This window comes from Zalophus californianus, chromosome 3 (assembly GCF_009762305.2).
Source record: "Zalophus californianus isolate mZalCal1 chromosome 3, mZalCal1.pri.v2, whole genome shotgun sequence".
NCBI classification, from domain to species: Eukaryota; Metazoa; Chordata; class Mammalia; order Carnivora; family Otariidae; genus Zalophus; species Zalophus californianus.
In genome coordinates, this window is record NC_045597.1 from 47,338,291 (window position 1) to 47,353,858 (window position 15,568).

At 35.4% G+C, this 15,568-nt stretch overlaps 1 protein-coding gene across 3 annotated transcripts in view; it reads right to left on the reverse strand.

Moving 5' to 3' along the window:
• Positions 1-230: 230 nt before the first annotated feature.
• PCDH17 (protocadherin 17) overlaps positions 231-15,568 on the reverse strand; it is a 98,856-nt gene continuing 83,518 nt past the window's right edge. For 2 of the 3 annotated variants that reach the window (XM_027590511.2, XM_035726791.1), the window contains one exon: positions 231-4,941. In XM_027590511.2, coding sequence (XP_027446312.1) covers positions 4,259-4,941 — 683 coding nt within the window. In that variant the 3' untranslated portion in view covers positions 231-4,258. The remainder of the gene's footprint in view (positions 4,942-15,568) is intronic. The other variant, XR_003519257.2, reaches the window with a different exon arrangement.

The following is a 15,568-nucleotide window of genomic DNA, read 5'->3' on the forward strand; positions in this document are numbered from 1 at the left end:
TTACCAAAGCTATCTGAAAGGCTGTTAACCCATTCTTGTTGAGAACCTAATGACATTACTGTTAAATAAATTTTTAAGAAATCTTATTTTACCGGTAAACAAATAAGCCAAACAGTCGTGATGCCACAGTTGCTTTCCAAAATAATTATGATGAGGGTCCCTGTGGTTCACAGTGTATAACACACCACTTCTGTGTTAATGAATTCAAGGGAAGTCAACGCCACTATTAGTAATAGCTTTTTATTCGGAGTCCTCATTTTCCAGATAGGTCACATTAAACACAGCCATTAAACAATAGCGTTGAGATAAATCCATACAATGTATGCTGCTTTTGTTGTTGTCCTTGTTCACCAATTGCTTGGTGCAGCTAAGAACCTTATGGAATGATGGGGCTGATACATGGGAATAGCCAACCTGCAAGACACTGGGGCCAGGAAAGTCAGACTTTAATCAGGTCTCATTCAATTATGTTTCAAATCAACACATCTTGATAGCCAAAACTCTCATTTGAATTAATGCTATGATAAATGCTGTCTGTTGTCAAAAGAATATAATTAGACAATAATGAGTGGGCATATATTATGCCAGACCTCAGTCTACTTGTTGACCTCAGCAACTTCTACTCCATTAGGCAACAAACAACTTTTAACCTAGTTCTAATAAAGCATACTGCTCTATTACTACATGACTTTTTTTTTAATGGTGTTATTTTTTAAATTGAGCACTGCCTAGATCCTTTAAAGGGAAGTCATGTTTTACAAGATCTCAGGAAAATGAAACAAAGTCAATTTCCCAACCAGGAATTCATTTAATTCATGGAGTAGTGAGCCAATCCTTGTATATTACCTGCAATAAAGATAAGTATGTAAGGTTAAGAAATAATATGAAAGCATTCCTTAAAATTGCATGATATGTCTCTTTAATGTTTACTTTGGTATAGGTATAACTAACACTGATTCTCACTACTTTTAACTTTGATGAAAAGATCTTTCCTTAACATTTAATGAAAAAAATTGTTGTGTAACTGATTATTTTTAGTTCACCAGTAAATGATTTTTAGAACTTTTTGACTTTCTTACAAAAATTTCTATAAATTCTTATTCTGTGCTTGACTTCAGTTATTGAAGGACCTAAAAGACAAAGTATTATCAAATTATTATTTTTTTTAATGTGTGGGGTTTTCTGAGGGGTTAGTATTTGGAGTATGCGAATTAAGACAATTTTTCCACATTCTGAATTATGCTGAAATCCCTTGAAATATCACTGTTTGATCATGCATTACCCCTCAGAGCAACTTGTTCCTTAGAGGGGGTGATTTTGGCATCTCATAGACTTCCTCGGAAGCCAAGCACCAGAGGTCTGTGATAAAGTCAGTCGCCAGCCAAATGAATAAAGGCGAGATTCCCTCAACTCAACTATAAAAGCTCGGAGTCTTGACTGCTGAATTACCACCAACTTGTAAATAAATAATCACTACTAAATACAGATAATGTGTTAAACAGCTAACGCTAGTAAATCACCGGCGACAGCCTAAAGGTAAATCCCTCACACATTGGCACAATCAATTCTTAAAATCTTATAGTGTTTTAATGTCTTCAGACACATATAGTAAATTGAACAACTGGTTACTCAGTGTTAAGAATGTTTTAAAAATAAAACCTACTCTCTTTGTTGATTTCATTTACATACTGCCTTAGATTGTATCTGTCTAGTCAGAGAGAGGCAACACTTGGTAAGACTCAATGGAAATTAGTTTTCCATCAAATTTCAGCTATCAAGCTAAATCAACCTGTAGTCTCCTGGCAAAAACAAACAAACAAACAAACAAAAACATCATATAACATAGACAACACATTTCAGATACATAAATTGTCCAAAATATAGAGTCGATTAGGTTTCATGTGTACAAGATCCCTTCTTTTCTAATTTAAACATCGATGAGTAATAAAAACCAAGAGTAGAGCTTTGGAAAGGCTGTTACTAGGAACCAAATAGATTCTCAAGAGAATAAGGCTGATGGGAGTTGTCCACTCTTCCCTTTCAAAGCAGTTTTGCAAACGAGGTACAGTCTAAAATCTTGACGGCATTTGACGGAAATATTTTCGGTTGAATTTTTTGAGGTTAGAATTACAAAACAATTCTGAAAGTTCAATGTTTGTTTTTGCTTTTGCTTTTGTTTTTAATATAATGATTTTATGACATTTACGCTGTTTCTACACTGGCTTGGTGGACAGAAAAGAAGGCACAGAATTCTCCACCAGTTTGCAAATAACGCATTTTTCTGCTCCACCGCACAAACAGCCTTTATTTAACTCAGCACCACATTTTCTAAGGTATGGGCTGGAAACTGTTTGTCATGAAGCTGTAAAATGCCAAAAATTTTAAACGCTGAAGGAAAATGTCAATCAAGGCATTTTCCCATCTGCTGCTACTTCTGCAAGTGCTAATTTTGTTTTTCCCAATTCCTGAAATCTGAGGTTTCCTAGCCTCATACGGAAGTAAGTTTGAAACTTGCTAAATGTCACAAGAAAAGGTGTAACCAAATGAAGGAAGAGAAGGTGTATTGTTCTCAAAGGACACCAATAAAAAGAGGCAGAGGAGTATTGAGAAAAAGGAAAAACATTTTGTTAAGACCCAGACCTCTTGAAACACACTACACAATGCAAGGAACCAGTGCTGGTACCACACATGCATTAAAGCATTTCTCATGGTTTTGAAATATAATGGGACACACATCTTGAACCACTTAAGATACTTTTGAGAAACCAATCAACATTATGATATCTACATAGGCAGAAGCTGGATGCTATTGAAAAACGTGAACAAGTTTCAGGTATCGGTACAAATGTTTCTCTTGTGATTTAGCGTGACTTTAATAAAAGCTTCTACAAGGACTTGCACATAACCATGACTGATGGATGTCTTTTTTGACCTTTCAGTTAGCTCCATCAACTCACTCAAACACATTTTGAACAGATTATGTACTGTAGTACTTGGTAGACTATACATTAAACAAGAGACTCTGCTCTGAGGCACTGCTTCCCACACTCCATGGGGAAAAGGAAGCAGGAAAAAACAAAACTCATAGAGTTCGACAGCTACCGAGGCAACACTTGCCATTTACAATATAAGCCCAAATATTTTTGCAACACAACTATATATTAATTTAATAAAATACACAATATAGCTCTTATACACTCAACAATTTGGCTCATATGCACTGAATCTGCAATAAATCAATAAAAATATGTCATTTGATGTAAACACATTGAATCTTCTTACATTTGCACATTTAAATGGTCATGTGATTGGTGTATGTCTAAGACATTTTCACTTTCCTGAGCTATTTTAGTGTCCACAAATGAATAAAACATATTAATCATGTTAATTTCCTCTGCATATTATCATTCCATGGTAACTATTTTTCAGGTCAAATTTAAAACATATCCATCGTTATTTATATGTTTGTTGGACACTAAAACGCTGAAGAGGCATTCTGAACCTTTTCAAAATTTCTTCTCCTTTAATGAAGTGAATTAGTCTATGTGTGTGCAGGACAAAATGGACTATATCTTTTTACATTTAACTTTTGTACGACATGAAGTGTCTTACAAATAACCAAGTTGTTTTTTTTTTATTTTTTTCAACTAATGATATGGAATGTTCTTTATGTTTATATGTGTGGCAGGTAACTTTATACAGAAATGTTTACCACAAATATGTGTTAATGTTTGGTGTAGCTTGGACTACTGCAAGGTCTTTTCGGGACTTTATGTAGAAGCCTGTGATGACTGCTAGAAATCCACCACAAATCACAAATTATGACCCTGCTTCGTATGGGATTTATAGGTAAACAGTTACGTCAGCATAAATCACGGAGGACAGTCTTAGTGACCAGAAATACTTCAGTTCTCACACTGCATACCTTCCTAACAGATTGTCAAAAGGTAACTCGCCTCTCCTCCTCCTTTTGCTTCTTTCTTTTCTCTTCTCTCTCTCTCTTATTTTTTTTTTCTCTTTCAGAATCGTTAATTCTGTCCTAACAGAAGTTTGGTCAAAACAAAACCATTGTTATCTCTGAAAAAGAAACAGCGGTGAAAAGAACATACTTGTGGGCACTTCAGATGTTCACTAAAAGCCTTAAAGCAGCATTGGTCTTTCTTCATCCCTGTAAAATGGGTTGTCGCCAGGAGGGATCATTTTTCAATCAACAAAAGGGACAAGAAAATGCCAATGCTTTTTTTTTTTTTTTTTTTTTTCACTTTCTCACAGCCACAGGGTCGTTTCCCCGGCAGTCCTGCAAAAGCTTATCAATTTCTCTCACGACTTCCTCCGCATCCACCGATTCTCTGCCCAGATCCCTGTTGGGGTGGTCAAGCTGCTCAAGAACAGCGCCCATCTCGCTGGAATCCCGGCTGGCTCTAGAATGCACATCTGCAAAGACCCTTGCCATCTGATCAGAAGCCATGAATGGAGGGTCTCTTGGTTGCTTATTGGGTGACAGATACTGACTGTCAGTGGGCAAGTATTGGCTGCTTGCTTCGGCCAGGGCTCCTGATTTTGCTTCGCAACCATCCAGAGAGCCTTTTGTTGAGGTGCAAGGCTCAATGCAAGCCTTGGTTGGGCTGCTTGATGCTGAGGGGACCTCTTGAAGGAGAGGGCTCAGGGCACGTTTGGCTTTTAAATAAGGTTTAACATTGGCAATGAGAATAGTGTGCTCTCGCTTGTCTTTTCCAAATGTACAAAAAGTCTTTTTCCCAGTGGGATTCACAGTTTCGTAAGTCTCAGTCTCAACGTTAGCTTCAACTGTGGGTACAAAGAGATTTGTGCGGTAATCTGCATTTTCAGCCTGATTGGCTGCAGGGAACTGTGGCATCCAACACCTGTCAGAATGACCAAGCACTCGGCATTCATCTGTGCAATTAACGCACTCTTCCGGTTCTGTAAAACAAAAAAGAAAACAGCAAATCCAATCGTTAGGGTTGCTTTTAAATTTCTACTGAGGCTGCGATCAGCTCTCAGTGGGCTTGTTTGACCTCTGGTCTCTTAATTAAAAAGGAAAAGAAAACAATAATTAAAACATTTCAGGATGGTTGCATAAACCTGCTGGTTGAGACAATGGTTTTATTTAAGTCTATTCTCTAGACATTAATGAATTCCCATAGCCTGGGAAGAAGTAAAAAGTGGCCATTGGAGAATCATTCTCAGTAGAATAGAACATCACTGTAAACTAATCTCCTGAGGATATCAGTTAGTCTTTGTTCTGTATAACCCGTCCTGGAAATAGTGAACTTCTAAAAGGATTACCAGGATTAATTTTTCAAATCAAATAACGGGGTAAAAACTAGACCGCTTACTTCCATAACAAGTCCTAAACTGCTGCTTTTTTTAATGTTTTATCCCTATTTTGCTTGTAATTGTTATTTTGGTGACAGTCATGAAATAAAAGGTTTCCTTTAAAAGCCCACTTTTCCTACTGAGAGGAGCAAATGGAATTTTCTATCAGAATATGTTATGAATAAACTTGTCAAAAAGTGCACATTCCTGTTTTATTAGATATGGGTATGGATCATGTAATCAGTTTTCTTCACTCCAGCTTTTTGTTTTTGGTGTAAGTAGGTGAAAATGGATTCAGTCAACAGATACAGTTCAGACGAATGACAACTCATGATTTCCTATTTTAAATGATAATGTTTTCTGTGAGAATGTTTGCTTCTGTCTTTTGCCAATAGGCATACAGAGAATCTAAATAAAGCATTCTTTAATGATCCTTATTTCAAAGATGCTGAACAGAAAATATGAAAGAAAATTCCTTCATTATGACAACAGCTGCATAATTCCACCATCCCAATATTTTAAACTATAACTTTGAACTACATCTTCCCACTTGTCCCTTTCATCTACAAATTATTGTTTCCCTTTATGTTTAATGGTTCTTCTTAAATCAGGGACTTCTTTTTTTCCAGGAGAGGATATTTACAATTTACCTCTGTGTGATGGGAATAGAATTCCCTACACATTTAGAAACCCTTGGGATAGCCATTTAATTGATGTGAGAGGATCCCTATAAATTCATAGTGTCCTGTGCAAGACCCCCCCAAAAAATAGATGAGAGATTTAAAATAGAAAGCACTGAATTTAACAGCACTGGTAAATTTATATAGTTACTTTGTAAAGTCAGATATAAAATCTGAGTTCATATTTAAAACACATAAATAATTCCTTATCCAAAAAAGAAAAAAAAAAATAAACCACAAGTTGATTTATCTCAGAAGGTTTTAGGATAACAGAATTTCTTATGAGGTTAAAATTTTTTTAGAAAGAAATCAGAATGGTGTCTTGACAGAACAAAAATACTGTGGTATTTCATACCATGTGTCATTCATATCTGTGAAATGTTAAAAATGTATTCAGGTAGCTCGCCTCTATTTTAATTTTGTCATGTTTTCAAAAAATATATTTACAATGAATGAAATATGTTAAGTTTATTATGTAATGCCCGTAAGAATGGTGAAAGGCAGTCTCAAACTGAACTCCAATATTCACACCCAGAGACACAAATATTATCTGTGCCTTGGAAGATTGTTAGGCAGATGGACATAAAGAGTGGCAGAAAAATCTAGAGACAGAAATTTTCTCAGAGGCCTTCTTGTATGGATTTAAGGTTGAGCAGACATTTAAAAAACAAACAGATATCAGAAAATTTTAATATCAGGTATTTGTTTTCTCTACCTATTCTGACTGGGAATCATCAATATAACCTCTACAACTGTATCAGTCTGTGTTAGAAAAGAAATATGTATCATTTCATTCAACCAATTTTATCCTCTAAAAATACAGTAGAAAACTTCACTATCTGTTTCATTTGATAATAATTTTGTGTCTTTTAAACTCATGACTTTTTAAAAAATTATTTACAACCCGTACACTCTCTTTGAAATATGGTAACATAGTTTTATATTCCAATATTGAACGGGCCTTCAATTTCAGCAATTTAGGTAGCCTAGCACTGCATGAATTCAATATGAATTTAAGAAGAGAGTAAAAGAGATAGAATAATGCAGATGTATGAAAGTATAAATCGACCTTGAATTTGAAACCATCAACATGAAATGATTGTTTGCATTTCACAGCTGAAAATCTGCAGCTTTTTACTTGACTCCTTTATGTCACAACCTAGGGAGCAAATTCTGCGTATTGATTATGATACATTTTAAGCTGTTCACCTTCTGATTAGACTGTAATTTCGACGGTAGCAATTCCCAGGCAGTGAAGAAAATCTAATGGATACTTTTGTACAAGCAGCAGAAACTAGGAGCAAAAAGTGAACTATTACTGCCAAGGGTCAAATAAGAATTTATGAGAAAGTGAAATTATTTCTGGAGGAACATAAATAAACAGATGAATAGATAGGTACAAAAAAGGGACATAGGTAGTATATAATGAATGACCATCCAGACATAAAAATAAACAAAATGAGAAACATAGAAGAAAAAAAAAGGAAAGCTAAGTGAAGGGGGGGTAGTTGTGCGGGAGGGTTTCTGTCGTGTGTACCTTCTATTATATATATTTAAGATCCCCTCAATAAACTAAGTATGTATCATAAAAATAATAGTGTGGAGTATTTTCTCAAGACCTAGAGCTACAAGGTAAATAATCAAACTTCTTCCTGTACCTTAGGCACAATGGACTCAGAATAGATATGTTGAATTATATGCCACAGAAATGAAAATGAAGCAAATTATATAGACAGCCGCTATTAACATAGATTAGGTATTTGTATCAGAAAACAAATTCAGAGACCCTGGATAGAAAAAATCAAGGTAAACATAATTGATCCAAGATTCACTTTTTTCTTTTGGACCAATCTGGGATTACAAAGAAATTATTTATGCCCATTTTCACCCTTCCCTCAATATAACTTGATTATCCTTTCACAGAATGCACCCTTTGCCAAAAAAGATGGCATAATCCAAATGGTATGCAGATGAGAAACTGAGAGATAAGCATGCTTACATTGCAAAGAGAAAACTATCCTGAAGGCCAACAGCTGGGACTCTGGGCAGTTCTGCCTATAGGGAAAGTTTACAGTGTCTCATATTTAAAATGTATGATTCCTTGAAGAATCATGTGACAATCTGATAAATTTAAATACTTGGTTAGTATTAAGAATTTTCTATACTCCCATTGCCATGTCTGACTATTATACAAGCTCTCAAAGAGAGGGAATTAACATAGTCATCTTAATTATTTTAATTTGTAATCTTAATTTATATATTTTTGTAAAAGACATAAAGTCACTCAAATGACTATAGTACTTGCAATTCAGCTGTATAATAAACCACACACACACACACACACACCTGTGTGTGTGTGTGGTAAAAAAATTAGCTTTCGGGCACCTGGGTGGCTCAGTCAATTGAGTGTCTGCCTTCAGTTCAGGTCATGATCCCAGCTAGGGTCCTAGGATGAAGCCCCACATCTGGCTGAGTGCCTGCTTCTCCCTCTCCCACTCCCCCTACTTGTGCTCTCTCTCTCTCTCTCTGTCTGTCAAATAAATAAAATCTTAAAAAAATTTTTGAGCTTTCACCAGGACATAGTCCAAACAAAATTTTAAAACTCAAATGTATAACCAATGCATTCCTGAAAATTTACTATCAGTAATTGTCATAAGAGAAATACAGATGAATCAATAAAATGCAAAGGAAAGTTCTATATTCATAGTTTAGGAGATAACATAAGTACATATAAAACACACACACACATATATATACACATTTTATATATAGAACATTACATATATAATGTACATATATAGGTATAAGTCTTTTTATTTCAAATATCAAATGACATTTTAATCTTTCCCTTTGCCCTACTGTAGGTATGAAATCCATGACTGGATCAACAACTTGACTACCCCTGCTTTAGAATTTTATGTAATTCAAATTGATTTAGACATAAAGATGTCTGAAATCTGCATATTCATATTTGCTGACATATCTGAAAGCTCTCTCTTTTTAACCTAGACTAAGCAGTTTAATAACTTAATCTTAACGATATTAGGCAAGCAATCGTTTGGTGCCAAAATACACCTTCAAAGGAACTGTCATTGTGGAAGTTACATCTCTGTAAGGAAAGAAAATATTTAGGTAAAACATCAAACTACCTACCCTTACATTATTGGGTTTTAACAATCTTCCACAAAGGTGTCCATAACTTAATGTTTACAATGTGATTTTCACCTTGTAATGTCACTGTATCATTAGGGGTGCATAGCCATCTCAATAATGGGTAAAAGGTGCCAAAGATTACTATGTATAAGATTAAAATTTGCAGCCAAAGCACTATTTAAACCAGCAAGGACTAATAAAGATTAAGGGAGCCTTAGCTAAACATGATCATTTTGGGAAAAGTCAGGGGAAACAATCCTTGCGCGTTATGATTCAGTGGTCACTGCAAAGAGAACATGTCAAGGAGCCAGTCCCCATAAAATTTCTTAGTCCAGAGTAAATCTACCTATTTATTCTAGTTTCTCTCACTCTCAGGCAGGGATTTATCACAAATCAGAAATTAAGCTTATTTTCCCTGTCTTCAAAGCACCATACCACACTACTCAAAGAGAGGTACTTGGCAACTAATTTGTTACTACTTATGGGAGATATTAGGAAACATAAAAGGATTTCCTCCCTCTAGTTTCAACTTGCTTGCTGCCTCTGGAGCCCACATATTTGTACAAAAACATGCATATAGTTTCTAGCATAAGAGTTTCACATATGCATCTGATTTAATTTTTTATAATGAAGAAATAAATGTCTGTGTCATAGAAATCCGAAAACCAAAATCCACAAGTCAGGGCATCAGTGAGGAGGTTCTAAAATGCTGTGGTTATGGGGGAAGGGCATTTGAGAGAGAGTTTGCTCTGCTTTTTGACTGTCAACAAAATGGTTTTATTTCTGCTTTGTAAACAGCTTTAAATAGGAATACTTTTTTTCTCTTAGTGTGGTGGTTGCTACTGTTTCTAACAGCATCTTAAAATTAGAGTTGTTTCCAAGTAGACAACTCTATAAATGGAAGTCCATTTTTTATTCGTTCTCATTTTTCTTTTTTATTTCTAATTTACCTTCTTTCACCAACATAAGCTTTCATAACACCTAATTAGCTGTCTGGAAAAGCAAAGAGCAGGCACCCATCTCTATTTATGGCTGGCACTGGTGTTTTGGAGATTAACTCTACAGAATCTAAACTAGGTACCCATCACAGATTATCCGCCTGCAAACAATGACAAGCCAAGACCTTCGACTAGCAGTTTCTGGGTACCAGTTTTCTACTGAAAGGTTTCACTGGTATACGAACAGTTTGTTTTCGCTGCCTTTTTCTGTTCTTCAGCACACACACTCAGTTTCACACATGTACACATACTCCCTTATGATTGAGACAAATTAAAATTTAATCCAAATATATTCTAACATAGCAAATAAAAAGTATCAATGCTAAAATAGAAATCTCATCAGAATACAGTCCAACAGATCTCTAATAAAATTTTCCTTGCAGTGAGTTGATATAATTCGCACGATCCTGTGAACTGACGCTTTTCTAACATAAACAATTCTTTCTTTTTTTGGTGGTTGATTATTATTCGCTTACTTTCCTTTACCATCCTATAAACTCCTTACACTTGTTATGATGATGGAGTGAATCATTCCATATAAATGACACCTTAATCTATATTCATTCAAATAATTTCCATTTATGATTTCTATGTCCCATTTACTAGCCCATTAGTTGAAAATAAACCTTTTGATTTCACTCTATGAGAGGGGTAAAAATTTCACTTTCAATATTATTTCTAGATACAGTGTTGGAAAGTTGTCTCAAAACTTTTTTTCCCTGGGTCAGAATAAGAAAGAAAGGAATACATTACAATTTTATCATGTGCTTTTTTTTCTGCTAGTGTTCACATGACTGCCAGGCTTAATTTTAGCACAATTTTTAATAAGCTTGGCGCATCCCTAGTGCAGGGAAGAAAAAGGAAAAGGTTAGGGAAAATGTGGCATCAGAGAACCAACCACTTTACTTTAGCTAAGTGATCTTTCGTCTATTGCATTGTATTTCCCGTGCTTCTTGTGCACAGGAACCTAATTGTTTTTACTAATCAAGTAACTGATACACAAATACACACATGTAGGATGTGTTTTTGCTTCCTTTATTTTTTTTAACGTAAGAGGGACCATGAAACTTGTTATAATAGGCTGACGTGCTCATCTTATGAGGATGCCTATTTACATGTTGGCAGCGATACAGTGACTAAACACTAGGTATACAACTCCAGAAACTTAACATTATTTCCTAATAATTGGCCATAAGGAATCAGAATTTGGAAACATAGTTCCCATAATAAAAAAACTCGGAGAGAAACGTATATATTTTTAGGTTGATCCACTGCCAATCAGGCTTGCAGATTTTACTTCAGTTGTGAAATACCATTCTGTCTGCTTTTGATAGGTGAAAAGCACATTTTGAAGAGGAAGTTATTATAATACCATCAAATAGTCAAACCGTGGCAGCTTTGAAGTAGCAATCCTCTAGCGTGCACCTGCATTGCACAATGCTTCCCAATGTACTGCCACGGCTGCATTCAGACACAGAAACCACTGGCCTATATCATATTCAACTGCATCCAATTGCAGCTGGGTATCTGGAGTGCTTGGAGCATTTGCACTTACTATTCAGTGCACCTGCACGCCTTCAGGGATGGTTTTAAGTGTTTGTGACCCTTTGGACATAATAACATGTCTACCAGAGAATTTTCTGGCATATATATTAACAACATATAGATAATGCTCTGAGATGAAGAAAACATAAATTAAATGGAAACTTATGTTAAAGAATGAAAGGAAAAGGATATAAGGAGATTTTATATGCCCCCATCAAGAATATTTAAAAAATGATAATCCAAACCATGCATTGGGAATTTTTGCACAAATAGAATTGCGTCCCCTGGCATACGTCTCTGGAATTAAGATTCAATTTTTATTTTTAGCCGCCCCTTCTCCCCCAGTCCCATACTGTAGGTGGAGCCATCACTGGGGGCTTACTACACTCATGAAACAAACTTTGTATTTTTTTTTTTTTTGAGAAAAGGACTCTGACAGAGCCTCTCAAGGAAAAACAATACAACTCAAATGCATCAGCCAAGGAAACATAGCTCAAATTCAGTGACAATATTAGATGTGTACAGTTCAGTAGCTAGATTAAGAAGTTATACTCAAGCATTCACAAGGTAAGAATGAACAAAACACCAACTTTGTGCTTCAGGCATGGGAAGTTTTCAAGCAAAGGCACCTTGAATAGAATGTTGTAGAATAACAAGGTTGTGTCAAGGAAAGGTTTGTAGTAGATAAACCTATGTCTATCCACTTCTAAAATTCTCCAGCCTGTAAGATTTTATCTCTTCAGTAAGGCATTTGCACTTTGACTAGAAATTAGAAAGTAGGTTTAAAACCATCTAGGGGAAATAATTCATGATCAATTACATTTTGAACTATGTCAAATGAGTGTCAAGCAACAGAACTACAGAGAAGAGTGTAGACTATAATTTTGTGAAAGGCTTTGTACAAGAAGGGGTGCTTGACCTGCAATTCAAAGGATGATCAGAGTTTCAATAAATAGTGGAGAGCAGGAAAGGGATGATCCAGGTGAAGGGATTAGAAAGTGAAATAATAACCACACAGGATTGTGCATTTCATAGAAAAAGACCAGCTTTATAAGTCAAAGGACATATGTTGTAAAGCAAAAAAATAAAATAATAATGTACAGAAAATTCACTAGGATTTAAAAGAGAATGAAAAAGCTCTGAATAAAAACAAACGTAAAGAAGCAGGCCATGAAGCACTATTATAGGTATTTGAGCAGTGTATTGTATGTCTCAGAAGATTCTTGAAATATTTAGGTGCTTGATTGAAAAAGATATTAGACAACATGTATGAACACACAAAACTGAGATGAGCCACAGGGCAAGCAGCATTCAAATCAGCATTATTTCTGGAAACAGATAGCTAGAGTTTTGGCCCCAACCAGGATATCTCCAGTGGAACACAATAGGACACGACATGAATCACTGACATAGTCATTCTGACCTCACTATGACCCCATTCTGCTCACATCTCATCCTACACCTTCTAAACTAAAGAAAGTCTTAATGTATATTGATTCAACTGGTATTTTAAATATTAACTGTATAAGTCCTGTATTTTATAATTCTGCATTAGAATAATATTTCTTCTTCCTACATCTATCTATCTGTCTTCACTCTTTCTCTAATTTGCTATTATTATTGACCAACTATAAAATTGCATATGATCACGTATCTGAAAGATTAAATGATTCTTTGAGAAGGTCAGAAGAGGAAAGGTTCGGAAGAAAGAAGATCCTTTCGGTAACTAGGAAAGAGGCAATAAATACTCCTACAAGGCAAGGAGAAGAGCCGCAAATAAGGTTGATGTTGAATCTCAGAAACTTTGCAAAGTTGATTCTGGATATCATGAAGAAGAAATAACTGCAGGAAATTCCTGAAAACGTTGTCCAAAATAAGCATTTCTATTTTTGAATGAAGATAATGCCACCATTTTCCCACTAAACTATATAATCTAGTATTAGCTCCCTAACTCTTATTCTTTTCTAATCTGTCTGCCTCAATGAGATCCTTATACCCCTTGAGGATCAAGACACTGATACCATGGTATATTCTTTTGTGCTCCATTCCTTGAGCACACAGAACACACTCATTAGTCACACCTGAATGCCGTCATTGATGTAAAGGAAGACTACATTAAAAAGATATCAAATACTATTGATAATCTATAATAAGCAAAACCATTCCTTACAAATTACTTATTTCAAAACCACTGAAATTAGAATGGTAAATAAAAACTTGAAACCAAACACCAAAACCAAACCAAACAATAAAAACCCCTCTCATTTATGAAGCTGTGATGTTGGCTTTCAGAAGGATCCCAGGACCTAAACAAAGTTATGCATAGTGGCTCTCTTTTGTTATGAGATATATGGGGTTTATTTTTTTAAAGATGTATTTATTTATTTACTTGAAAGAGAGAGAATGAGAGAGAGAGAGCACATGAGAGGGGGGAGGGTCAGAGGGAGAAGCAGACTCCCTGCTGAGCAGGGAGCCCGATGCAGGACTCGATCCCGGGACTCTGGGATCATGACCTGAGCCGAAGGCAGTCGCTTAACCAACTGAGCCACCCAGGCACCCTATAGGATTTAAAGTCACATCAGCTCTGGGGCACCTGGCTGGCTCAGTTGGTAGAGCAGGTGACTCTTGAGCTCAGGGTCATGAGTTCAATTTCCCAATTGGGCCTAGAGCTTACTTAAAAAAAATAAAGTCACATCTCATCTGTCTGTTCAGTACCACATTTACATAAAAATTCAAAGTTCTCTAGTTATTATTGAGACTTAAAAAGTTCTATATTTATTATTTATTTATTACAATTTTTAATAAGATAAACATCTGCCTGGAATACATCCACTGAAGCACAGAGGTCAGAATATTTTTTCCTTGGGGACTTTTTAAAAATCAGCGACACCTTTATTGAAATCAAAGTCTATATTTAAATAATCACCTCTTTATACTTTTAAATTACAGAAAACAGTGAGTGTCCTAAAAACCTACACCTTAGCATCTATAGGGTTTTTTCTTCACTCCTACGTATCTCCTTTTGTTCCTTTTTTGATTCTACTGCATTGGGTCAAATGCGCCAGTTTCTCTCTTTTAGTTTAAGTTAGCTGCGTCTGTCTCTCTTTCTTTATCCGATAGCCATCATCACAGATGAAATAATTAATGAGTCCTTGTAATTTTAGAGTCTTGAAAGGGTTAATGCAGCTTCCCAAAGAACCTGATTTATATGCAGCGATAAACTTATGCTCCGGCATGCAATAGTTAGTGAAAGCTGTTTGGTTTACAAGGACAAATTTAAAATTATAGCAACTTGAAAAATACTCTGAATTTCAGACCCAAGACTATTTAAATATGCTACTATTCTTCATCTTTATAGAGGATGTTTTCTTATGCTTTTATTGCCTGTGTTAGCTAACCCCATCTCAGATAATGACACCATTTTTGATGACATGGATGAATACATCCAAAATTCAAGTCATCCTCCCAGCAAAGTGGTAATCCTGTAAGGAAGGTCAACGAAAACATACCTATTAAGCCGAACTCTTTGCAAGAAGCAAGCAAGATAGTCTTATTACCGTTTTTCTCTCAGGCTTGCTATCTGATTTCTATTGGGATGTATATCTACTTACCAGTTTAAATCCCATTGTTCATCTTATTTCTAGCACTTGTTTGTTTTCAATTGCTAGAGACAAGTACACAGAATCGGGTGTCATTTTTTACATTCTCAGAAAATAGAGTTAATTCAGGTGCAACTAATCCTCTCTTGCTTATTATTTAGTAATCAACACCTGCCAATAGGATTTGGGAGTCCCAAAAGATAGATTTTTCAGAAAGATTTTTATATTTTTATATTTTCAATGACATTCTAATCTC